Genomic DNA, 26,709 nt, shown 5'->3' on the forward strand with positions numbered 1-26,709 from the left:
CAATATTGGGCTTGTGGGGAAAGGAAGAGTCGGGAGCTTTTCTGCTCTGCCTGCTGTGTTAGCCTCTCAGCATGGGGCTCTCAGCTTCTGCCAGGCACCCAAGGACCCTCGTGGGAAACCCCCACCATTCCCTTTCTCCCCCTCCTTCCCCACCCAGGCTGCTTGGAAGGGCATGTGGTAAAGGGGTGCATTTTAGAGGAAAGAATTAGTGGATATGATCTTAGAACTCCTGGTGGATGGAACAGAAAGAAAACACAGCAGACACCAGGGAATAGAATACAATTCAACATTACATCCATCTTTGGGACTCAGAGTAAATCACAGTCTCCCAAACAGAATAGCTACGGGGCAGAATAATACAGTCCACTTCGCAGAACACGGGGATGCTGGTCCTGTCCTCCAATCCACAGGTGCCAAAGGAGTCGTGGTGGTGAAGTTTTTTTTTTTTTTTTCCTCCCAGAAATGAGGCATATGGTCTGGGCTAAATTTACAGGGCAAGCCCATCCGTACCCCAGTCTCCTGTGTGGCAACGGTCTTTGGCAAAAGTCCCTCTGCGTGATGCTGGCATGCTCCTTGGTCCACACGCATATGGGGGATCCCAGTGGGGATGAATGAGGCTTGGAGAGCTTTCCAAAATCATCTTTCTTCCTGAGACACTAGCTGCAGGGGGCAGGGTGTATGGGCAAGCATTAGTGGAAACCACAAGGGGAATCCAGACCTTGGGTACCTTCTAGAGTCATGTCTTTCCCCAAACTTCCTTCCAGCAAGATATCCATGGGCCCTTCTACCACAGCTGCGCTTGGACCACAAGCTTGTGGGCAGATGACATGAGACCCAGGGGTCATGCGTTCCCAGGGAGCTCGCTGGGAGCCCACCCCGTTTGCTCCTGTCCCAGAAAGCACCAGGAATGTAAGAGTGATATTATAGGACCAATATGGAATCGGTGTTCATGTCAGGGAAAGGGGAATGATCTATAAGCCCAACCACTTGAGGCATCAGAGCTACAGTTAGTGACGAAGGCCTTGCAACACCCACCCCCTGGATTGGTCTTGACCACCTTTGCACGGGAGACAGTTTAGCTCGAAGACCCAGCTACAACTGTTTGGATGACAGACATGGTCATTTTGGGTGAAGTTCAAAAGCCACAGGTTCCCCCAAACTCTGGCTTCTTAGAGGGGATGGGTCGGGGGTGTGTCCTGTCATAGGTACCTGCCTCCATGGAATTTCCCATGATGCAGAGGGAACTAGGTGAGGTTCTGACTCTGCATGGGGAACCACCAGGAGAAGGAGAGGTTGCCATGGTGACAGGGGAGGCGGGCCCAGAAGCACCAGGGAAGGAAGGCAGCTCAAGCCAACGGTGATTCTAGAGCAGGATGCCCTCCGTTCACACCTCATTATCTATCAGTGCACTCCACTGGGCCTCTGGCATGGCCTAGGGCAGCCTCTGGGTCTGTCACCCCAGAGCCTCTGGTTGCTACTGGAAGCGCCAGGTTCTGGGAGCACTTACCCCATGGGTGCTCTCTGCTTGGGGGGGGGAGTCCCCTGGAAACTCCCTTCCAGTCCATGACCTCAGTGTGGTCCCCAAAGACAGGGAGAGGCTGCACTCTGGCAAGTGGGAAGCAGGAAGGAGAGGGGAAGTCGTTATGCAGTTTCCTAATTGTGTTACGTGCCCCCCCAAACTTCTGTATGGCAATTCCTGCTGCCCCAAATCCTTCCACCTTTATCCCCTTTGCTAGCTCTTATCTTTCCTTTTGTTTCTCAGTTCAGAGGACACAGTCTCTGTCCTCTCCCCAGTCTGGGTGAGATGTCCCGCTGCGTTTCCACACCTGCTGCCTTTCCCCCATAGAGCGCTCAGCGGGTCGTCCAATGGCCCCTCGGCCTTTATGTCTCACTTTGGAAAAAAGACGAGAGCACAGACCTTGTTTGGCCCATTTCCCTCCCAGGGCCTGGCCCCGAGTCAGGCACCCCATCAATGTTTGCTTGTTTGATGGGTAGGGGTGGGGAAAGCAGATAAGGTTTTCTGAAACAAATCCTATCTCTGGAAACCCACAGACCATTCAAATGCGGCATGCGATCTTGGCTTTGGTTCTCCATGCAGGTAAAGAGAGAAAAATCTTACAGAACCCGCTGCAGTCTTCCTCTTGCTGCTCTAGAATTGGGGGTGGAGGTGCAGGTAGGGGGCAGGAAGAAGTTAGGGCAACATGCACTTGTCCATGGCTAATTGTCAAGTTCAGAGGGGAGAACAGTCAACGAGAAGATGTTAGAAGGTCAAACTCTGGCACCCCAGCCCACCCCGATGGTCTCTGGCATAAATACTGTGTAACTTGGAGTTAAATGTCCCCCGCTGGTTGACTCCCAGAGCTTTCTCCAGGGGGGAATGTGCCTTCTTGGAAAGGGTTTCTCCCCGGACACCCTCCACTGTTCCCTCTTTGGAATGTTTCACACTGGTGACTTGTCCCTCGAGATGCAGATCAGTATCTTGCCCACTGAGGGAGCTGGGGCTGGCCACCCCAGGGAGCCAGAAGCCAGTCTTCCCTCTCTTCTGTGAAGGGCCTCCGTGGTTCAGTTTGGGTTCTAGAAGGATGTAGACGGGGAGTCTAGCTCAGACACTCTAATGTGTGTAAACATGAGGTTCACCTTGGGACACAACTTCGCCCCAGGAATTTCCCAGCATGCATAGCACTTAGCAGAGAGAGTTCGATGAGTGGCACCTAGATGCAGGAGTGGGGAATGAACCACGAAAGGGGACGGCTGTGGCCAGCGTCAAGGGAGGCATAGCAATATCAGAAAGACGAAATGAGATGGAGCCTGCAGCGCTCCCCAGCTGCATGTGGATCCCTGAGCTCTTTCCCAGAGGGCCAGGAAAAGGCTTTGCCTGTCTGTCTTATGGCTAAACCCCCTCCACCACCACCACCTCCACCAAGAAGATGGGGAATGTTGGACGTTGCAGATCTCCTCCCGGGCGAGGCAGCAGGGTGACGAGGAGAAGAGAAAGTGAGGCCACTATCAGCGATTCAGGAAGAAGGACTTGAGAGTCTGGAAGAAAACTGACTTCTGTTTCTGCTTCTGTTTCTTCTTGATGATGGGCACCCACACCAGCCCGCACACCAGCATCATGAGTCCCAGAGACAGGAAGGCAGGCCCTATCATCTTAAGGACCTTAAGGCTGTTGACACCCAGCTTCAGGGTGTAGGCCAAGCAGGTGATGACCACACCGAAGAGGAGGATGGCGCCGCCCACCGACATGATAATGATGGGTTTGCGGTAGATTTCCCACTTACTCCGGGGGGTGGCGGTCCACACCGACTCGCTTCTGGAGCTGATGCACAGGGAGCTGGCTGTCTGGCTGGGCAGCAGGTCCTTGGACTCTGGAGACTTCTCATCGACCTCCGGGGCCTTGGGGAGAGCCTCCATCGTCATGGCTCCACGGGACTGGGCACCTGGCACCCGCAACACTTAGAAACCAGGGTGAAGCTCAAGGAGTCCCCACACGCCCTTCCTGTTCTCAGCATCCGTCTCTGGTCTGGCTCTCAGTGGAGGGCGACACTGGGTTTTGTGCTGAAGCCAAACAGAAAGTCAGATGAGATCCACATAAATAAGAAACCACTCACTGGCACTGGCACGTTTCTTTGTTTTTTCTTGTGGGAGATAAATATTGCAGCATTCAAATCAACTGCTTTTAGTATTTAAAACAGGGAACAGGGGTACCTCTTTAAAAAAAAAAAAAGCAAAAGCTGTGTTTTTGCGAATAGCACCTTATTTTCAGACTCAACGACTTTCTAGCTGTATGACTTGAATGAGTTACTTAACGTCTCTATGCCTCAGCTTTCTTATCTATAAAATGGGGATAACAGTACTACCCATGTCCAGCTGCCAGAGGCTGGATTTGAACCCGTTCTGTTCTTGCTCTCGTCCTTACCGTGTGGAGGCCATCCTTCAGCCCAGCCCAGGATTTTATGTGCTTTTCAGCCAGGGGCATGCCCCGGGTTCAGAGTGTGACCTTTGAATATCTAAGTGCCCCCTTGCCCCGTCCTCCGTGGCGATGACATCAGGTCAATCTCAGGCCTGTAAAGGTATGGATTCTAGCCGGTGACCTCCTCCGACTTCTCATCTGAGCCCGTCCGTGTACCTCTCAGTCACCAGAGCCCTCTCTTCCCCTGGTACTTTCTGCATGTGGGAGGAAGGCGAGGCTGTAGAGAGCCCCGGTCCGCTTCCCAGAGGTCCTCACCTACTCCCGGGCCCGAGGCATCATCCTTGACTTGTGTCCAGAAGGTCTGGCCTGGTGCACCCCAGAGATGCTGCCTGCCTTTCAGTGAGCGAGCAAGTGAACGAACAACGGACTATCCTTTCTGCCTCCTCCCTCACGGTGGTCCCGAGCATGAATTCAGCATTTTTTACAATACTGTTTGGACGGGTTCTTCTGGCGGAGGCTGGTGCCTCCCTGGGTTAAGCTCTGGGACCCTGCCGGCCACACTCTCCTCCTGTGTCCTCAGGCCACAGACTCTCCCACTGTTCTCTGCAGGGCCCTGCCTGCCTGCCCAGAATGACTGTCCTCAAGCAACACTCTCTCCAGCCTCTGCTCTGTCTCCCTCCTCTCATGAACTGCCTTGTGTCCTCGGCTTCTGGTCCTTCCGTCCTCCAGGAACCCCGAGGCTCTTCCTCTGACCGCCTCTCTTCGGGCCCCACCCAAATCAGATTGCTTTCCAAGAGCCAGAAGTGTATCGGGGAAGGGGGGCAACTCATCCCAGTCACAGTGGGCTCCCCCAGTGCCCCAAATGGAGTGAGTCAGACCCAAATATGGAGAGGAGGGTGCAAGTCTGGCCCCTGGGTGAAGGGCAGCCTGGGATCGAGGAGATGGCTCCCGGAGCACCCTGGAACCTGCTGGTTCTTCTTTACCAAGGCTCTCCCATGGGAAGCTGGGTCCCGGAGTGAATGGTTTCTCCCCCAACATTTCCCACCATGTTCATTCCAAACCTGATCGCTGGCTCCCACCCTCCTCCACCCCGCAGCAGCTCAGGCTTGAACCACTTGCTCCAGCCGTAACGCCCCCCTTCCCCTTTCCAGAACAAGCAGTTACAGACCCGTCCCCTTTGACATGGAGGAAATGGGAATCGTAACAGGGCCGTGCCTTCAGAAGGTGAATACTCATGCTCCTGGACACTCATCTAGAGAGAAGATATTTGGGTCTCGGCTTCCAAAGACTTCGAAGAACCGATGGGCTTTTGTGAGTACAGGGACACAGGTGTTTGCTGCTGCCCCTGGGATCCTGTGGACCATTTGCATAAGCCAAAGGCCCTTTGTAAAGTGATCTCTCCCCTTGCCCGCCCTACTGCTACTGCGAGCGGGGGGCAAAGGAGGGATCACGGAGCCTGATGTGAGGTCCTGGGGGTCGGGGACTTACACTGGTTTTTGCCACCTAGTTTTTTCTGTGGATGTTCTGACATCTCCAGTAGGATCCACCCCCCCCACCCTGCAACCTCTGGGTGGCCCTTTCTACCACTTGGCAGTGGAGACCCAGGGCAGAAGGACTTGTTGCCTTGTGATGCTGGGGGTGTTGGCAGGGAGAAGTAGGAATGCAGAGATTCTCAGTCTTGTCGGAGGTGGCTTGGATGGAGAAGGACCTGTTCCCATGAGAGGTCCTGTCTGGGTGGGAGGTGTCCTCTGCCTCCCCTGCAGGAACTATGCTGCTGGAGGCACGGATCATGGCCACGGGTCCTGGAGTGGGGCGGGGAGCTCACAGCACCATGCACATCTGGAGGCGGGGGTGGGGGGAGGTTGGGGAGCTCACGGGGTGGAAGCACCAAGCACATGCTCTTTGGCCCTGCAGGGAAGTCACTTGTCTATTCCCATTTTCTAAGGGCAAAGACAGGCACCGTGAGAGTGAGGAGCACGGCCAGGGCCTCACCGAATGTCCCGTGCAGCTGTGCTGGGGTTCACACCAAGGTCTTTGGACTTAAAAGCTCTGCGCACCAGATCGGGCTGGTCTGAATGTGGCCTGAGCGCCCTTCAACAAGGAGACTCTGAATTTTTCACTCTGGGGCTTCACCCGCTTGCCCGACATGTAACTTCTCACGGAATATGGAGGCATGTCAGGAAGTAGTTCTACAGGGATTCCCTGTGCGATAGAGAAACACGAGCACGGTGGTCGGTTTTTCATACTCAGTTTTTCAACGACTCAATTTAAAGGACAATCTCATTCTGAGACACTGGTCTGTCTGTCTTTCTTTCTTTTTTCTTTTTTGGCTTTGAAATATTCCTGATTTTATGAAATGACCGTGATGGGAAGAGGATGGTCAGTTTCGTTAGTATCTGTCCCTGGCAAGGCAGAAGTTGGTCAGCTGATGTAGATGTCTGTCTGTCTCTCATCTGTCTATCTAAACTGTGATGGCTCATGAAATCTCCAAGAACGGGAACCTTTCATTTAGTTGACTTACTTAGGAGGCGATGTGGGTCTTGGCACAGTCACGGGACAGGCAGGGCTTCCGAGAAAAATCACTCCTTCGTGATGCCTGCAAGTCCGCGGGCTTATCTGTTGTATCTGTGTGTGATGACGGGAAGATCTAAGTTCCTGACGTCAGAGGGACCACAGTGTGAAGTGAGTTTACCTGAGCTGTGGGACCCTGGGCCGCTCTGTGAACACCGGAGGCTTACTAGCCCCCAGCTAAAATAAGAGAATACAACATCTGTCCCACTGGACTGTGAGGACCGTCACATTCCATAAGCACTGCAGCCTTGTGTAACATAGGTGTTCCAGACAGGGCCATGATGATGATGATGATGATGATGATAATTATAATTATAATATAAATGTTAATAATATATATTATTAATATTATAATATAACATATTACAACATTATTAATATATAATATTATATATTATATATAAATAATACAATAATAATAATAATTATTATTATTATTATTGTTATTTTTGTCCCTGTTTTCTCATCTGTAAAATGAGGAATTTGGGGTAAGGGACTTCTAAAATCCTCTTAGATCAGTCCACCGGTGGTGACCCAGACCTCAATTCTGAGACTCCGGGCTGCCTGACAATCCCCAAGTCAGGGTGCTACGAGTTGTATAACACTTTATTCAAGTCCTAAAATATTCTCTATTTTTTTCCAGTATCAGGGTTTCTCAGCGGCAGTACTATTGGGGCGGGGTCATTCTGTTGTAGGGAGGCTGTCCTGTGCATTGTAGGAGAGTGTGTTAATGGCTTTGACCTTTGCCCACCAGATGCCAGTAACACCACCACCTCCTCCGGTCATGATGATCAAAAAATGTCTCCGGCAATTGCCAGATGTCCCCTGTGTGTGGTGGGGGAGGGGGAAATCAATCTGGTGTGGACCGCAGCCCCACACCAGCTTGTCCTTTCTGCCTAGCTTGCAGCTGCCCGAGGGCCAAGGCCGAGCTGACTCATCCTCCAAGGGGGGCCTCCCTTCTGGTCCTTGGCAGGCTCTCCAAGGGCCTGGCCCCCTGCTGTAGCTGCGTGAGGGACCAGGGGACATCTGGGGAGCTGAGCCAGCCCGGTGAGAACAATTTCCAGGTTGGGATTAAGTTCCTGGGGGCTTGATCCGTACATCTCAGAGGCTCCCTCACTCCCAGCAGTGGGTTGACTGGTCCACCCAGCACGTCAGAATGTGACCTTATTCGGATTAGAGGCGTTGGCAAGTAGAAGGAAGGCAGGGGTCTCCAGCCCAGGTCTTCCTCAAGTAGACCGGTCCAATGACCGTGTCCTTATAAGAGAAAGGAGAGGAGAATGTGCCATACAGAGGGGAAACCCTGCTGAAGATGGAGACAGAGGCTGAACCGATGCCCCTACGAGCCAAGGAGAGCCGAGGATTTCCAGCCGCTGCCAGAAGCTAGGAGGGCGGCACGGCCCGGTTCTCCCTCAGAGCTTCTAGAAGGAACCAGCTCTAAGGATTGCTCAATTTTTGGACTCTGCCCTCCCAAACCATAAGAGAATAAACTTCTTTGTCTTCAGTGACTGCATCTGTCGGAATTTGTTACAGCGAAACCGAACACACCTGACTCTTTTTAACGTCCCGGACACCTCAGTGGTGGACAGGTACTGAGGCCCGGAGGCTGGGCCTGTGGGGGAGAAGGCGGAAGGAAGGAAGGAAAGCCGGAGGTCGGGCCTCCTGGACTCCCCAAGATTTGAATATGGGCTCAGCCCTCGGGGCAGCCATTTGAGAAGAGAGGGATGAATCCCTCTCCCCCAGAGGCCACATTTGGAGGGTCCGGAGGCGGACTTAGAGGACGGAGACTGTAGCTCACAGCTGGGGTTGGGCAGGCCAAGATGGCGCCCTGGTCTGGGACCCCACAACCACGAGAAGGAAAGGGGGACAGCCCTGAGCCTGAACGGGCACCCATGTCCAAACAGGACACCGACCACGAGCGGCCAGGCAAACTGCCATTTACATAAAACCCCCATTTACATAAAATGAGATTCCATTTACATCAAATTCAAAAATCTGTGCTCCTTCAATGAGGAGAGCGGTTGCCTTTAGTGGGGGTGTGGGTGGGGACACGTTGGACACTTCTGAGGGGCTCTAACGTTCTGTTTCTCGATCTGCTACAGCTGCTTCCATGGGCGTGTCCCGTTCGTGCCGGAGACTCGCCAGAGGACTGCCTTTCTGGGTGGAGGTTAAACGGCAATCAAATGTGTAAACAAAGATAATTGAAAGGTCGAACTAAACGCAACATGGTCCCTTTTTCTGGATTCTGACTAGAACAGACCGACTGGACAAAGACATCTGGGCATAATTTTAAGGAAGTCAGAATTTGGATTGGGGATTAGATGACACCAAGAATTTAACATTTGTATTTGGAATGATAACGATCCCGGGGACACCAAAGAAAATGTCTTCACGACACGGAGCTAAGGCTTGAAACAACATAACAGGGAAGAAATGCCGTGATGCTGTGATTCACATGAAGACCTCCGACTCCGGCCAGAGGCAGGTTGACACGATGCTCAGTGACAGTAAAGCCGGGTGTTGGAAACACGGACGTTCACTGAGATTACTATCTCGACTTCTATGTACGTCTGCAAATGCTTCTAGTAATGGGAAACGGAATATACAGACCATGGCCAGACCATGTCTAAAGCCAGAACTCTGAAGGGCACCTGGCGGGCTCAGCTAGTGGCTGATGAACCCCAGGTTGAAGGTTCGAGCCCCATGTGGGGAGTGGAGACTACTTAAAAAAACAACTCGGACACACACACACACACACACACACACACACACACACCAGTCTGCAGGAACCAGCCCAGGAAGCCAGCCTGCTATGTATAAGTCTGGCTTTTAGGAAATCGGACCACTGTCTCCCAAAACCAGGCTAGACACCGAGGACAGCTGCCTTTTGACGAAGCAATTCCTTGGGGGAAAAGAAAGTCCTTTCGACAGGTGTCGATGGGGCGACTGATGTTCTACTGGGAAAAAGTGAAACCTGACCCCGGCCTCACGGCATCCACCCAAGAATTAATTCAGACGGATCACAGGCATAACCTGGACATAAAAGCGAGAACGAGGACAATTTTCGGAGGAAACAGAGAGGAATACCGTTGTGACCCACAGGCAGGCGAACTTCCTCAGGACAGAGTAGGCAGTAAGCAAACGTGAAAACAAAAACAATTAAGTAAGATTTCGTCTTCATTGGAAACTCCTGGCTCATTAAAGGCTCCTAAGAAGAGATGAACAGGCAAACTACAGGTTGGGAGAAAAGATTTTGCAAAAATAGGTATTTGTCAAAGGATTTGTATCTGGAACACAGTAAGAACTACATCTGATGGGTAAAACCATTTGCCAGCCTAATTTTTTAAAATGCGCAAGAGGCTTAGACAGACCATCCCAAAGGAAGATGAAAGCGCGGACAAGCTGCTTGACAGGGATACTCAACAGGGAGATGCAAATCAAGACCACAAGGAAATGTAGTTGGACGCCCACTAGAATGCACAATGTTTACAAATCTCACAAAACAGGGCACCTGGGTGGTCAGTCGGTGAAGTGTCTGCCTTCGGCTCAGGTCATGATCTCAGGGTCCTGAGATCGCGTCTCGTGTCGGGCTCCCTGCTCAGCGGGGCGTCCGCTTCTCCTTCTGCCCCTCCTACCCGCCTCACGCGCTCTCTCTCTCAAATAAATAAAAGCTTAAAAAAAAAAAAAATCTCACAAGACAAATGGTGACCCATACACTACTGGCAGAATATAAAATGGCATGAGCATTTTGGGAACAGGCTTGGTAGTTTCTTACAAAATTAAGCACGTGCCCACCCTTCATCCCCGGAGTTGCGCTCCTAGCTACTTATTTGTCCTGGAGACATGAAAGCCTGTGTCCACTAGTGGCTTATTTAAGAATATGCATCTAGCAGCTCTCCTGATAACAGCCCAGGCCAGAAACTCACCCAGCGGCAGATTGTAGATTCACGCAACAGAATACTAAAGCCACGAAAAGGACTGAACGACGTAAGAGAATATATGGCCACATGTATACATGGGCACACAGCCTGGAGGTCTCCCAGACACACCGGGTGAATGTATCAGAGTAACGTTATTGTCTATTTCCATTTATAGGGCCTCCTAGAAGCTTCTAAGAAGTAATCTAAGGGGACAGAACTCGAAACAGTTTTGTAGGGAAGGGAATTATGGGACGGAACTAAGGGCTTTCTCCGGGGTGGATGGAAGGGTTCCATCGTGGTATTTTTGCTGTGGGTTACATGGGAGGGGGGATTGTCTGTCTGTCCATACAGCCCGCTAAGACTTGTGCATTTCCCTGCGTGCAAACTATACGCCACAGGAAAGTGACTGAAAAAACCCTAATGATTGGTGGGTTGGGTGGAGAGCTGGCGGAAAGACGGCTCCCACCAGAAAGGCAGGATGTTGCTAGTGGATCACGGGGATCCGTCGTCAGGGCGTGGGCAGGAAACACGTTACCTGGAAAATCAGAGGTGCGGGCCGGGGCGAAGTGACCCCAGGACAGGGTGGACGTGTTGTCACAGGGAGATTGGAAAAGTGAGGGAGTCACCCGGGAAAGACCGTGGAGCTGATTCTGAGATGAGGAGGAAGTTTGGGAAGGAAGAGAAGGTGCTTCTGGGAGAAACTGGGATGGGGACAGGAAATGCAGGTGAGCGATGGAGAGAGACAGGAATTTCATCTTGTCCGCCTCGTCTCTGGAAACCTCCCGCCCCGTGAAGGTAAACACAGACGTCCTGCAAGCTGGGGGATGGGAGGTGGGGCTGGACGGAGCAAAGACTGGGTCTGGTGGCCCGAATGATCCCCTCCAGAAGGGACAGACCCCCAGGACTGTCCCTTAATCTCCTTAGTGCTGGTCCGCTCACCAGCTGTGTGTTTGCCTTCACGCCCTTATTTGGAGACGCTGCCTACAGCGTGTCATTTCAGAGCTTGGCTCCTGACCTGCATTCCCCACCCCCCCGCCCCGGGGGGGGGGGGGCTACGCAGTGCTCAGCAAACAGTGCTCACCAGCACGGCCTCACTTTCCAGACCACTCCTGTGCGCCGGCCTCCGCACCCAGGGTACAAGAAAGCCAGTCTCCTGCTCTGCAGAGGAGCTCAGGGGGACGCGTGTTTCCTCCCTCCCTGCCCGTCGTGGCTTGCTCAGTGGCGTCTCCGACAAATCAGGCGAGGAGATGTCTCAGACGCCAGGGGAGAGAAGCTGCCAGAAGACCTGGGCATTTTCTCACGCTATCACATATTCATCCCCCCGTGTAGAAATGGTCTGGGGCCCCATGCGTGTGGATTATGCAAGGTGCCGGGGCAGCAGTGAGGGTCCAAGATGATAAAGACCAAACGCTTCCCCTCCGGCGTCTGAAATACACCACTTAGGGCCACTTTCTTCGCTCAGAGCACAACTCTTCCTGCTGGTGGCTCTAGGAGGGGCCCCTGTTGTCCTCACTCCCATTTTACAGATAAGGAAACTGAGGTCCAGAGCTGCCTGGCCCCAAACCCTGGCCTGTTAAACACAGCACGGGGCTTTCTCAGGCGTGGCACCCGCCTCTCCCCGGTGCTGTCTTCCCTGCCCTCCCCCCACCAACTTCCTGCTCATCTTCACATTGGCGCTCCTATGGGGCTTTGCTGGTGGCGTTCTCCTCTGAATGTGCCAAAACTTGGTCACTATTAGCAGGTTCCAGACGTAACCAATAAAATGACAGGGTGCCCAGGGAAATTGCAATAAATGCTTTTTTTTTTTTTTTTTTTTGGTGCAAGAATGTGCCAACGACTGCATACACAGGACATACGCCCAAAATATTTGTTGTTATGAGAGATTCGATTTCGGTTTAAGCTGGGCAGGCAGCCTCTGCGCTCTCCAGCAAGCTCCACAAGAGACCCCTCTGTGCTGGGGCCTGGGGTTATCTGTCGGTTCCCAAGTGTCTCCTCTCTGATAGGAGCTGGGCTATTCTGGGAATTGCAAGGGACCCAAAGCAGAGCTCTGGGAGGGGAGAGGGCTCACACTGCCTTGCAGGAGGCTGGGCCCAGAGAGCCAGGTCATCCCGTGGGAGCCTCGGGGACGGAGACCTGGCAATACAAGCATCGGAAATAACACGATGGGTTATTTCTGAGAAACACCCGCGTGCACGGGCTTTTTATGACATTCCCGAGCCCTGGAAGGTCTTGCTCTCTCTCTCTCTCTCTCCCCCCTGGAGTTGTCCCCTCACCACCCCACGCAGCCACCAGTTCCAGACACTGCCCTCCCTTGAACAAGACATGCAGCGGGTGACCCCATTCCTCTGATAAGGTGAGTGGGGCCCAGTGCCTGAGCTGATAAAGCAGAGGCCAGAGCATTTCTGAATACGCTGCCACTGCCACTGCCACTCGGCCACCCCGTCTGTCACCCGCTCACGGCACTTCTAGGAAGGGAAGTTCCCCAGAGGCCACGCTCCACCCAGACTGTGCCACGCACCCCCTCTTCCCGTCACCCAGCCAGCACCCAGACCCTGCCCAGCTCAGGTGATGGCGCCTGCTTTTCCACAGACGATTGGTCTGCCCTAGGGCTCCGTGCCTGCCCCGTTCCCCCTTGCTGAGATAAAGCCTGCCCCAGCCAGCCTGCTGTCCCTCGTTTCCCTGGCACCTGCCCTCGGCGCCTGCCACGCCTGCCTGCTGCCGGGAGCAGCAGACGCTGAGGTCTGATCTGGGATTCCCAGGAGGACATTCTGGGTGTGAGTCCCCACCCCCCACCCCCACCCCTGCCGCCGCCCATGCAACACTGGGAATGGGAGGGCTGCCTGGTGCTTTGCTGTCTAGTCTTTTTGTTCCTACCTCTGCCCAGGTTTGAGACTGAGGTCCCTGCCCGGCCCTCCCCACCCCTCCCAGTGGCCAAGGGTGAAGTCTAGATGGTCTACACCTAGGGCTGAAGCCCCAGTCTGCATACAGCTTCCCCTCTACCCGGCCCTCAGCAGGGCAGCCCCCTCCTCCCCTGCCACTGGGCTGTCACCGTTCTCCCCGGGCAGTGCCTTCCAGCCTGCTGGTGGCCGGTTCTCCCCATCCCGAGGCTCGGTCCAGCATATTTGCGTTCCAATTCCAGTTTGAGACTCAGCACGCTGCGAAGCAAAGTTAAAAATCAGCCCGTTTCTCCAGGGACGTGGGAGGGCAGAGGGGACCGATCCCCTCCTTACTTACTGTCCTCAGTGTCCCAGGGGAGAGGATGGTGAACCTGGGGACCACACGCGGCTTGCATGGGAGGCGGAACCCGGCAACGAGTTTCTGTTCAAGTTCTGCATCCCAGCCAGAGAAAGCCTCCCTGGCCCCATGGAGGAGCTGATGTGCCTCTGATCCCAGCCACTGCGCGGGCTCCAGTGGGGATGAGCTCACCAGGATGTGGTCTAATGGGTTAACCCTTTGCGGGCTGCTGGCACAGGCACTCGTGATGTGGCTTTGTCTCAGCTCGGCTCCGCCACTGTTGGATAAACCTTGTGAAAAATTAATGAGACTTCTCTGCAGTCTGTCATCGAGTTTGAGTGGAGACCTGCATTAGGCTGGTGTCTTGGCAGGGCTGATTCTCCTGGCCCCGGTTCAGACATCAGGCAAGCTGGGCTTTGTGGGTTGGTGGAGTGAGTGATGGTGGTGGTGGAGATGGATGGCCAAAGGCTGGCTTTCCCAGAGGCTCTGCAGGCTCTGTCCAGCACAGGCCATGATAATGAGATCCAGGAGCCATGGTCCTTCTGGGTGGATGGAAAGGGCAGGTGGAGGCTTACTTAACGTCCTCTGTTCTGAGATGGTGGGGGTGCCTCTGGGACTTCCCGGAGCCTGTAGGTGGGCATCTCGGGTGACAAAAGGGCAGGAGCACAGTGGGGGCCTGCCCCACCCCAGGCCCAGGTGTCTCTGGACAGGAGGCAGATGTTCACCCTTGCCCTGCCTGGCTTCCCCTGTTATGCCCCTGTGGCTTTGTGTCTGACTATAATGAGAATGGAATGATGGCCCACTGGAATGGGCCATCCAGTGGGGAAGGGTCTCTACCTCTCTCACAAGCTGCTTGTAAGACATTGGGTTGTCTGTCCCCAAGGTGCCCCAAGGGGTACCCGGAAGCCAACAAAACTGCCTGGAACCCTGCCAGCCAGACTGGCCAGGGGGTGGGGGACAGTCCTTGCCACTGGTCCCAGTCCACGGAGCGGGGGGGGGCTTCCTCCGTGGTCTATCAGGGAGACTCCCAGGGATGTGGAAGACCAAAACAGGCAAGGGAATCTTCCATCTCTGTGGATCTCTGAACTACAAAAGAATGGGAACTTCCCAGACTGCGAAGAGTCTGGAGAATCTGACCGGGAGAGATGGCAGGAGGGGTGGCGGGAACGGCACGCACTCTCTGCTCGGGGGCACGGGGGAGGGTGTCCACGGGAGCCCCAGCGGAGGCTTTCCAGGAGGTTCTGCTCTGCCGTCACCGCCTCTGCGTCTGCGCTCTCCAATCCGGGAAGAAACCCTGGAGTGAATTACCCTGTCATGCACATAATCAAATCAGTCCTGTTTTCCCCTCTGTTCAGGCTCCCATGCTTGCTGTGTGGGCCGCGGGGTGTGGCAGGTGCAGGTGGCGTCGGCATGGCCGTGGGGGAGACCGGCCCTTGCGGAGGACTTTGTCCACGTCCGCGGTAGTCCACGTTCTTGGCCTGTGTCATAATCCACTGACTGCCCCATGGAGCCCTCTGACGTAGCTCTGTGAGGCGTGCTGCTATCCTGGTACTTGGCTTTGCACAAAGGACTTCTCTGAGCCTTGACTTCTCTGAGCCTTGACTTCTCCACTGGGCGAGTGGACGTGATCACTAGGACCTTGGAAAGCTTGTGTGGGGGTTGAATAAGCAAACAGACACAGCAAGGACTTAATGAAGGTAGCTCTGTGATATACAGAGTGTATGCGTGTATGGGATACACATATATGTACACGCATGTGTGTATGTAGGTACACATAGAAGCAATGTACATAGGTTACCATATATGCAGATGGGGGGATTGGGTCCAGGGGAAAATGTCTGGGGTGGAAGCTGCGCTGTGTTCAAGCTCGGCCCTCGTGGGACAGAAGAGGAGGGTGGGAAGCCAGCATGGTCCCTGGGCAGCTGACTCCAGCCGCCCCGGGAGGAAGGGCTACTGAGAGATTTGGGCAGCAGAAGGGGCAGAGTGAAAGTCCAGCGTTGCCTGGGGGACGGCTCTTAGCCCTCCGACCTCCATCCTGGAGCTGCCAGCCGCTGCAGTTCATCTCTGCTCCCCCTTGCCTGCTAGCCCCGTGTTCCAGGATATGACTAATGGGGTGACCGACCACCCAGGTCTGCCCAGAACGGAGGGGTCTCTGGGACACAGCGCGGGACTCCTGGGGCTCAACCAAGCCAGTGCCAAGCCAAGCAGGAAGAGCTGGCTACCCTGATAAAGGCATTTGGAGCCTCTGTGCCTCTGCACACAGGCTGTGCTCTTCTGGAATGTTCCTTCTGCCCATCTCCGTGGAGCCACTCCGTGGAGGCCACTCCTGGGGCTGGTCCCACGATGGGCTGCGGGGCCACAAGTCTAGTAAAGGGGTGTCTGTGTTGACACCCATCTTTCACGCTCTTTGCTTCAGTGTCTTTTTGCCGTATCTTAAGAACCTTTCATGGCGGCTTCCTAGCTTAAGAAAACCCAACAACCAAAAAAGGAGAAAAAAAACCAAGACACCATCACTTTTGGAGAGTAAGTTTGTACCGCAGTGATGTTTCTGACCCAGACCTTGCCTGTGGGGTGATATAGATACCAGGCGAGGGCCCCCCTGCCCCCATGATCTGGGGACCCTCAGCTCTTTCTAAGACAGTCGAGAGGCCTTCTGCTTTCCGGGGCCCGGGAAAATCATGCAAAGCAACTACTCAAAGTCAGGCACGCCCGGGAAGAGCCGCCCCCTTCCACCGGCCCCAACTCCCCGGCCCGTCTTTGCCGCCTTTCCCATCAAGGGCACCATGGCCAACGAGATGGGACTCGATGGCCACGAGTCTCTCCTGGTCTGGCCCCTCTGTCCTCTTGAGCGACTCAGTTATGCAAAGCCGTCTCCTGGTCCCTCCTGCCGGGCCAGGTGCCGGTCCAGAGCCTGGGGCTGAGACTCAGGCCTTCTCCTCCAGCTACTCCCATCTCAGCTTCTCTCTTTCTTCTTGTCTCTTCTCATACTCTTCCCTCGTGTCTACCTATCCGTTTCCTCCTGTGTAACAGTTCTCAAGACGTTCTTATTTCCTGGGGGAAGTTGGTGGTGGGGGCTGGGCGGGGGGGGGGGCAGCCAAGGAGACACTACTGCCTTTTCTTTGTCGGCACCTGTTAACGCAGCAGCCCCGCCAGGTTCTGTGCGGGAAATCGGGCTCGGCCTCCGCAGCGGGAATTTTATAATGTGAGGTAGGGTCTGGGGGGTGGGGACCCGAAGCCAGTGGGAGTGGAGCCAAGGAGGAAGACATATCTTCAGGGAGATGGATCAGTGGCATCAAGAGCCACCAGGAGGTCCAGTCCCAGTGGCTCCAAGGCCTGTGGTCATCTGCCCCCCCCTCGGGGGGGCAGACCTGGGGCGGGGGCGTGGTCAGAGGCCAGAAGCCACTTGCTTCTTGAGTGCGGCTGCCATCTAGTGGCGAGCCTAGGTAGTGTCGCTGTCCGAAGTTCAAAGACTTCTTGGCTGTCCTTGGTCCCTGGCAATCTGTCAGTGGTCTGCGTTTAACCCGGGACCTGGAGCTGGAGAAGTCGGCTTCCCGACGCTTGCTGATAAAAGCGGCTTCACAAAAATAGTCATCACCATCACAACATGTCAGAGGGTTCAGGCTTGCTGGCTCTTGAATAATTTAGAAGATTCATGTATTCATCACGTCATCAAATACTTACCGTGTGTTTCTTAGATGCCAGGCATATATCAGGCTGGGCACTGCAAATAAAGAGACTGCCTCGGTGCACTATGCAAAAGACAGGCAACTCGGCCAACAGTTCTGATCCAGAAGGAGAAACCCTTCGATGCAGGAAAGTCTGTGCTGTGCTTTGAGAACATATTGGGAGCTCCTCTTAGCACAGACTGGTCTGGGGTGGTAACTGAGACGGGGGGAGAGGCTTCTTGAAGGGGAAGATGGCTAATATGAGTCTTGAAGCACATACAGTACAGGAGTCAGAGATAAGAATGATGGAGGGGATGTAGGTTCTGGTGGAGGATGTGGGGTGGGGCAGTTGTCGGCAGAGAAGGTCGTGCTGGAGAGGATCCTGATTCAGGAGGTAAAGCTGGTGACCGTGGCATGGATTGGGAGACAGAGGGAACAGACCATGGCACAGCGTCCACGTTTCAGGTCCTTATTCTATGAGTTCTCCAGCATTCTGCTGTGAACGCCAGAAATCCAGTCAAAATCTTATAGTACGTTGTCTAACAGAGTATTCCATTCATAATACTATTATTATGGAATTTTGGAGCTGGGAAGGATATCAAAGAAATGATATCTGATATGTTTAAGCAATACTTCCGTTAATATTTATACTGCATCCTAGTTTCTCTGCTAAAATAGTGGTACCTTCCTGTGCCTTGGGGGATTGGGATGGCATCTTGACCAAGTCTGACAGGGGCGTGTATAACAGCCTGCCCAAGGGGCTCCCCGTCTTAGCTGGCTCCCTCTTCTGACCTCATCCCCACAGGAAGAATCAGATGTATTTGTTCCTTTATCTCCTTTCTTCCTTCCCCCCTTCCTTCCTTCTTTCCTTTTAAATTCAACAAATGGCTTTAACTAGCTGCTCTGTGCCAGGCTAGGCATATTGGTGACTCGTGTGTAAGATTCTGGCCCAGCCCTCAGGGGCCTGACAGTCCAGTAGGAGAGACAGACAGGTAGATAGGTGTAGACAACTGTCAACAGATAACCCATATCCAGGCAATGGGAGGGTCTGGTCCTTGCCCTCCTCTTTCGGGGGTCCCCTCGCTGTTGTCTATTTGGAGAGAGGGGCTCCTGAGTCGGCCAGTCCTTTGTGTACTTTCGCCCTTGGCTGCTGTCTGGCCATGCCTACCTTTGTCCTGGTCTCCCTCAGTCCTCTGCATGCCGCCACCAGCAGAAAGCTCCACCACCTCAGGGCACGTGCACGGTACCGGTCCCTACTCCAAATCTGAGAGAGAGAGCAGGGGATTTTCAGGCGGGGAACCACTTAATTATTTCTTTTTCTGACTCAGAACACTTTCCTTGAGCACAGCTGGGCTGACACAGAAGGTTAAACCCTTCCCAGGGATACCTGCACTACAGGCTCTTTTCTTCCGGCGGGCATACCACGTTTATGACTTTTAACACATGGAGGGTTTCGGGTAAGCACCACTGTAATCAGGATAAAGAACCCAAGGTGTTCCTGTAGGCTATCCCTGGGTAGCACCTCTCTTTCCGCTGGCAGTTGTTGATGCGTTGCTCGTCTCTGCAAACTTGTCTTTCCCAACAATGGCAGGTATATGTAGTCGTGCACCATGGAAACCTCTGGGACTGGCTTCTTTCCTTCAGCGTCATGACTTCAGCTTTCACTGAGGCTGTTGCTTTTCCTGCTTTGTCCCTCTTAGGGCCAAGGAGGATCGCTTTGGTCCAATGGGTCCAACTGTTCACCCATCCACCTGCGAAGGCTGTCTGAGTTGTTTCCGTGTTTGACAGTTTTCACTAGAGCTGCTAGAAACACTCGTTTCTAGTTTTTTGTTTTGTTTTGTTTAGTTTGTTTGTTTGGTTGTTTTTTTTGGTTAACGTAAGTTTTCCTTTCTCCAGGAATGGGCCTTCTGGGTCATAGTGTAAATGCACAATTAATGTTATAGATGCTAGGCTGTTTTCCAGGGGAGTCACACCATTTGGATCCCACCAGCAATGTATGAGAGTTCCCATTTCTCTGCATGCCCATCAGCTTGACATTGCCAGGGTGTTTTTTTTTTTTTTCCCCTTTTATTTTAGCCAACCAAACAGATGTGTAGTGTTATCTCATCTCTATTCCACACCCCCTCCTGAGGAATGATGCTGAATTTCTCTTCCTATGCTTGTCATCCTTAGGCCCTCACCGGTGAAGTACCCGCTGATGTCCTTTGCCCGTTTCTAAATTGTGTCGTCTGGCTTCCCGCTGTTGAGTTTTGAGATGTCTTGATACACTCTGGATACAAGTCCTTCATTAGGGGATATGTGATTTGCAAGTATTTTCTCCCAGTGTGTAGCCAATCTTCTCCTTCTCTCGAGGAAGGAGGTCATGGATGATGGCCCTGCCCTGCCCTGCCCTGTTTTCCATCGACCACCAGCTAATGTGCATCTCCCTCAGCAGGGCACGGAGGGCCATCTTCATCCTGCACCTAATCCACTAGTGTGGGCTTGGACCTCCATCCACCCATGGAAGCCAGAACCATCACCAGCCTCTCCTTTGTTTTTAAATAACAACGTGACTTCTGTCTTGAGCCACCATTGTGCCTGAGGGACAGAAACTTAGTATGGGTAGATCCAATTTTGCTTTCTACTTTTTGGGGCGTTGTTCTGAGTTTGTGGGATGCCAGAGCCTGGAAAGGGGCATCTGATCTTCAAGTCATCTCTCGACGCTGCTTCTGAGCTAGGCACTGCTAAGCCTCTGCTGCTTTAACCTTCATGGCCTTGTTGGATGTGAAAACTCACCTCTACTTCTTCACTCTTGAGTCCTCAGAAATCCTCTTGCTTCCCCAGTGCTTGGGGACGGGGCAAAAAATTGCCCAACAACCATCTGAGGTGGTATTTCTCTGGATCGATGAATGGCCGTCTCTCGTGAGCATCCGGTCTCCGTCCTGAGTCTTTCCTGGATCTCCATGTGGTGGACAGACTTCATTCTCTCCTGCTGTATTTCCTCCCAAATAAGGCTGAGGTCTTCCTCAGTATGGGCCTCAGGCCAGGCAATGGGGTGCAGGGTCCCTGTCTCTGGAAATCACGTCTATGTTTTCTCCCCTTATCCCCTGTTATGGGCTGAATTGCGTCTCCTTGCCCCGCTCCCCCAATCCCAAATTCATAGGTTGAACCCCTAACCTCCAATGTGATTGCATCAGAGATAGGGCCGTTAAGGTGGTGAGGGTTAAATTTGGTCCTAAGGGTGGGAACCCAACTCAGTAGGACTGGTAAGAAAAGGAAGAGACCCAGAAGCGCCTGCACACGGGAGAAAGACCATGTGAGGACACGGAGAGAAGGCGGCCATCTGCAAGTCAAGGAGAGAAGTTTCCAGAAGAAACCACTCCTGGCAACACCTTGATCTTGGACTGCATCCTTCAGAGCTGGGAGAAAGTGAACTTCTATTGTTTAAGCCCCCCAGTCATGGTACCTGGTTATGGTAGCCCGAGGACACCAGTGAACCTCTGCCTCTCCATTCAGGGAATCCATTCCTACGGTTGGGTGTGGGACGATGGGGGAATGCACATAGTGGGGGGTGGTGGAGAAGATTTTCTCTTTCGAGGTTTCTTTCTTGACTCTGTCACTTGTGTGGCATGTCCTTTTACTCTTGTCTGTGCACCTCCTGGCTTTTTGGTAGCAGGGCCCAAGAACATCAGCCAAGGTGGGTTCTAGCGGAGAACAGCAGTAACACACCACATGGGATGGGTCACATCAGCAGAGGGGAGTATTCCAGTAACTCCTGATTCTTGTTACTCTGAGATCAACACAGCATTATATTTGTTCAGAAGGGAACAGTGTCAAGCTCTTTTGAAAAAGCTGTGGGCCAGGCCCTCAGCCATGGAAAGGTCTTAGGCCTTGGTGAGCCTCCAAAGCGCCATGAGCGGGAGGACCAGTCAGGGACGGCAGAGGAGCTTGGCTGGGGATGAAGTGACACTCAGTTCAGGCAGAGCCCAGAGCTGTGCGGGGAAGTGGAGTGGGTGGCAGATCACGCTGGCCCCGAGCCATTGACCTGTGGGCTTCTTGAATGAGATTATCTGTATCCTTATTATTTAACCTACTCAAAAGGGCATTTCTGCAATTTTCAGGGGAAAGAAATGTGCCCATCCTGCCCCGGAGCCCTGGAGGGTAGGGCAGGGGCAGGCTTCACTGAACCACCAAACAACACCACCACCAAAATATTCTATTAACTCCTTCTCTCAGGACAATGATCTTTTTAAATACCGTGTAGCAGTCTCTCTTTGCTGATTTTTCCTCAAACAAGGAACTGCACCATGATTTCTTGCAGATTCCACCACCAGAAACAAACAGGACTGGTAGATTGTACAAGCAGGTTCTATCACCAAAAATTTATAAAGCACCTTCATTAGATCCCTGCTAAGTATAGACTGGGATGTGGGGGGTGGGTACATAATTATACTGAACAAGGGAACTTCCCTTGCATCTGAGTGGCCTACAGGGAAGGCTTTCTGAAGATGGGGTTGTTAAATCTTAGATGTAATGCGGTTTTCCCTTTAAGCCCAACCTAAGAATGTGTATTTCATCCAATGTTATGCTTTATTGCACTAATTGTCCACTTGTGTTCCTCCTCCCATAGCCAGTTTATCTCCTCAAGGACACGGGTGGTGAGAGATCCTGTCCCCACTTCCCTCACCTGGAGCACATGAATTCATTCAAAGGATGCTTCTTCACTACCTGCTCTATCTAGTCCAGGCTTTCCTGCATGGTAGACCAGAAAGACATGGAGCCCCTGCTCCCTGTGAACATTCAGAAGAGTGGTAGGCGTGGGATAGGTTGTTACACCAGTAATCGCTTCATTGTGATAAAGACTAAAAAGTCCTAGTTTAAGGGATCAAGGAAGCTCCCCTGAACCTGGAACATTTTAATAGAGACCTGAAGACTGAGGGGACATCATAGGCCAAGACCTAACCTGGAGGAGCCTGACTCATTTGGAAGGTAGTTAGCGGGAGAGCAGAGAAATAGGGACAGTGACTCATGATGAGGCTGGAATTTCGAGCTGGTTCAGACCTGGCCGCACCTTCTAGGCTGCGATAAAGCTATAACAGAGTCTTGACAAATGCTACCTTCCATGGATGAGTGAAGGACGTGTCAGAAAGATGGGCTTCCTTGGGTAGCCCTGTGTGGGTTTCAGCATAACAGTACAGTGGTAGCAATGTTCTTGGGAGGGGAAGGTAGGAGATATTTCTAGGTAAGCCTGGGGAAGAGGTAGGTTCGGGCAAGGGTAGATTGTAGGGTTTTTGACAGGTTTGGGGGAATACTCCAGGGTAGAGATAGACTAAGTGTACTTCAGTGTTTGGCACCTCTGGGAGTGATAACGGGATGAGTGTGGGTCCCTAAAGGCCCAGTACCCTCTTTCCTTTCCCAAGATAGTGATCTCAAAGTCAGGGTTCCAACCTAGTGGAAACCCTCAAACGAAGCTGGTGAAAGAGGATTCCAAGTCCAATGAGGTCAAGAGTTGCCCCACAATATCTTTGACATGTCTGGTCCCAGATATCTTGTTGAAGGATACAGGGTGCCCTCCATTTCCAGCAAGGAGTTCCCAGTAGTGGGGATGAGGGTTTAGGCACTCTGGGATCGGGCAATGGTGCTGTCTCTCTACTTCTGTGTAGCTTAAGCAGCCTCAGGTGCAGACCTCCCTCTGCCCACAGGCAAGTAGACATTCCATATATTCATCCATTAGGGACATTGTCTCCAGACTACCCCTGTAGCAAAGACTTCTAGGGTCTACCCACTCACCCTTCTTCCTTTGTAACTATTGCAATTGCCTTTGGGCAGAAATATTTCTGTATTTGGTAGAATAGTCTGGACTGGGATAAGAGCTAGTTTCCAAAGTTCAGTGGCTCAATATAATCGAAGCTTATTTCATGCTCTCAAAATATTTGACAGTGACTTAGCTTGTCAAGGCAACATTTTTCTACGTGGTTACTCAGGGACACAGGCTCCTTCCAAACTGTGGCCATGCTGTCTCTCTGGGCCATGTCATTATTGTCTCCAGTGAGACGGCAGGAGGAGAATAGTCAGTTTGGAAGGGGAAAATGTTTGGAAGAGCTTGTGCAGGCTTGTTGGCCAGACCTAGAACGGTATACATATATTACCTCCTTTTATATTCCACTGGATAGCACATGGCCGCGTCTGACTGCAAGGGACAAAGGTACATGTCATCTGGCCCCATGTTCGAGTAGACTTTGGTAGAAAATCAGCAGTCTCTACCACAGAGCTGACCAAAATCTGTATTTCATTGTCTCCCTCTGTATTAGTTACGAACTGCTGTGTAACAAATCAGGCCCAAGCTTAGCAGAGCGACACCACAGAAAGTTATTATCTCCCAAAGTTTCCGTGAGTCAAGAATTTGGGAACAGTTTATTTAGCTGGACGTCTCTGGCTCAGGGCTACTCATGAAGTCATGGCCAACATGTTGACCAGGGCAATGACTAAGTTGTGGCAAGGTGTCAGCAAGTCACCTGAAGGCTGGCCCGAGGCTGGAGGATATGCTTCCAAAGTGCCTCCACTCCTCACTCTAAAGGACCAGGGAGGTTAATGCTAGTTCTTGGTGGGAGACCTCATTTCCTCGACATGTGAGCCCCTCCTTATGGTCACCTGCATGTCCTCACGCCATGGTGAATTGTTTCCCATCTTCTTCAAGGATGGGCACGCTTGACTCATTTACCTTTCCCCTTCATCTTTCTGACGGTCCGGACCGTGAGCATGACTGTCATCGGTCTAGTGGCCATCTGAAGGCAACAAGGAAGTCTGAAAGGGATGGGAACAGGTGCAAAAGGAACTCAGACACGAATGACATTGTGGATTCACTATGGTATCCCTGTACTTCCTACTTCTGGACTAAATCATGGTGGGGGGGAAGGACTCATTATTTGATTTAATAGTACTTGGAAATGTGGGAAGGAGTCCCTGTTACATATAGCCAGACACTGTTCCTAACTGAGGCAACTTCTGTGTGCCAGCTACTGACCTGGGCATCGGAAAAATAAATCTGAATGAGAAAAGGGTCCCTGTCCTCCGGTTCAACAGGAGTAAATGGTGGGCAGCACAGGACAGAAAAAGGACCCTTTCTCATACAAACCAACAACACTCCAACGAGGTTGTCATAGAAACTCACCAAATGGAATGTAAGTCCCACGGAGCTGTGATCTTGGTCTGTTATGTTTCCGGCTTTATCTCTTGTGCTTAGAGCAGGAACAAAGGTATTCCAGTAATACGTATTCAATGAATAAAATGGAAACAGAGCGTGTCTTCATATTGGAAGAAAATGCCTTCTGTAGGGAGATGATGATGGAGGATCTTCTTGGGTTTCTGGCTGGGCTGGAAGACAAAGCCAGTTGGGTGGGGCACTTAGGGCTTGGGTTCACACAGGAGACCCTCGGGAGGTGGAGGCGAGCTGGACATCTGCAGCCTCTATAGCTACCTTCGTAAATCGCTTTCAGAGCATATGGGGCTTATTGTGACATTGACTCCGGGAGGCTCTGGGTGCTCAATTTGCCTTGAAAATGCTTCTCCTGAAAGTCAGTGTAGCAATTAGGGAAAGCATGGGGAGAGTATTAACCCATTTAATTAATGAGGTCATTTGTTTTGCTGAGAATCTCACCAAGGTCTTTGAGGAGGACTCTTGCAGTGGATTATGCCCCCAAAGGATGGGCATTTCCTGTGTATCCCATAGAGTCTCCTCCTGTCCTGCAAAGCCAATTGCTGATTTTAATTGACATTCACTTGTCCTTTCCCACTAATTTCTCTGTGGGCCTCTTTGACTCAAGCTGTCCTCCCTGGTGAGGTTCTCAAAATGGATCACACAATTTCAGCCAGTGTTTGTAGCATCCCGGACCCCTGTCCTAAGAATAAGTATGAAATGAAACAGCTATGCTGTGCTGTTCCCCACCCCCCACCCCCAGTATCATAGAGGACACAACCTTGGGATCTGAACCGGCATTTGCCAAGTTGGTGGCTTTTGTGCAGTCTCTTTTCATCCAGTCCAGATGGGTGGACTCAGAATTTTAGATGCATGCCCAGGGCCTTCCCCGGGGTCAGGGCCCTGCAAAGTTCACCAGGGCTTACAGAAATCACTGGAATTAAAAAAAAAAAAAAAAAAGTCTCCAAAACACAGAAGGAAAAGATTAATTAAATCTTTGCCAAGGTAACATTAAATCCAAGGAGTCTACTAAAATACAACTTGACAGTCACGTCATTGTATGTGACTTATGTTCAGGGTGGGCATAGTTTAATATGATGTAAGATCAGGAGCGTCCACACATGGAGATGGCCAGTTCCTCTGGAAATCCTAAAACGTCCTTGGGTGTTCTTGCTTCTTGAAATCCAGGTGAGATTATTCTAGAATGCGGCGGAAATTCAAAGCCTTCCCTGTGACTGCTGTTATTAGCTGTGGTCCTGCTGTGGGCGTGGCTTGTGATCTCACATTCCCCCCCTCACCCCCAGCTCTTGGAGTAGCTTTAGCAGAATTAATGCAGCTTAGTGATATGCTCATAGCTTGCCCCCCCAGGGTCCACAAATCCGCCACGCAAGACAGTACAGGATGGCAATGCTGACAACTCCAGACCAGGCCCACAAATCCCTCAGCTACCCCGACAGCACCCCATGACTTAGCTCAAAACTCTTCTGAATTAACTGTGGGACATAAATCAGTATAAAAATTACCCCTGGGATCATGCAGATTAAAGTTAACCTTTGAGGCACCCTCTGAGATGTTTTCTGACACCAATGGCCCATTCTCCAGTTCTCTGGACACCCCAACTGCGTGTCCGACAATTCAATTCAATTCTGACGCTGAGTACCTAGAGTTAGTGTCAGATTCCATAGATTCAAGAGCCCAGTCCCGCTAGACTGTCCCCACCTCAGACACCAGTCACGGCTCTGGAGCCTCTCATACCTCTGACCAACCAGTTATAAATGGTGGGTTCCCATGACACCGTCTTTGGGATCAAAATTTGTTAGACTGGAAACACTCTACTTTCGTTTATCGGTTTATTACACAGATTGCTGTTCAAGAATAGCAGGTTGGAAGAGAGGCCCAGGGCAAGGTGTGGGCATGTGGGTTGGGGGACGGCAGAAGGGCCATGCTCCCTCTGGGCCCACTACCCTCCCCAAACCTCAGTGTGTTCACCAATCCAGAAGCACACTGAAATGCTTTGTGTCAGGGTTTCTAGGAAGCTCCGTGACACAGATAGGATGCATTCAATCATCCAGCATCGGCAATTAAACCCAACCTCCAGCCCCTCTTCTGTCCTGAAGCAATCTGGAGGTTCTTTTTTTTTTTTTTTAAAGATTTTTTTTTTATTTATTTGAGAGAGAGAATGAGCAAGAGAGAGAGAGAGCATGGGCAGAGGGAGGTGCAGAGGGAGAGTGAGAA

General features: G+C 52.1%; 2 protein-coding genes across 2 annotated transcripts in view; one reads left to right on the forward strand and one right to left on the reverse strand.

Moving 5' to 3' along the window:
* Positions 1–26,709, forward strand: part of ADPRM (ADP-ribose/CDP-alcohol diphosphatase, manganese dependent) — a 138,499-nt gene that overhangs the window by 105,091 nt on the left and 6,699 nt on the right. The window lies entirely within an intron of this gene.
* PIRT (phosphoinositide interacting regulator of transient receptor potential channels) lies at positions 273–13,726 on the reverse strand. The gene is made up of 2 exons (XM_004760153.3): positions 13,636–13,726; positions 273–3,558 (listed from the first exon to the last, which is right to left on the reverse strand). Exon 2 carries the CDS (start codon positions 3,418–3,420, stop codon positions 3,007–3,009), a length of 414 nt encoding a protein of 137 aa, XP_004760210.1. The 5' UTR covers positions 3,421–3,558; positions 13,636–13,726; the 3' UTR covers positions 273–3,006.

This window comes from Mustela putorius, unplaced genomic scaffold (genome assembly GCF_011764305.1).
Source record: "Mustela putorius furo isolate JIRA1106 unplaced genomic scaffold, ASM1176430v1.1 tig00000695_pilon_pilon_pilon, whole genome shotgun sequence".
In the NCBI taxonomy this organism is placed as follows: domain Eukaryota; kingdom Metazoa; phylum Chordata; class Mammalia; order Carnivora; family Mustelidae; genus Mustela; species Mustela putorius.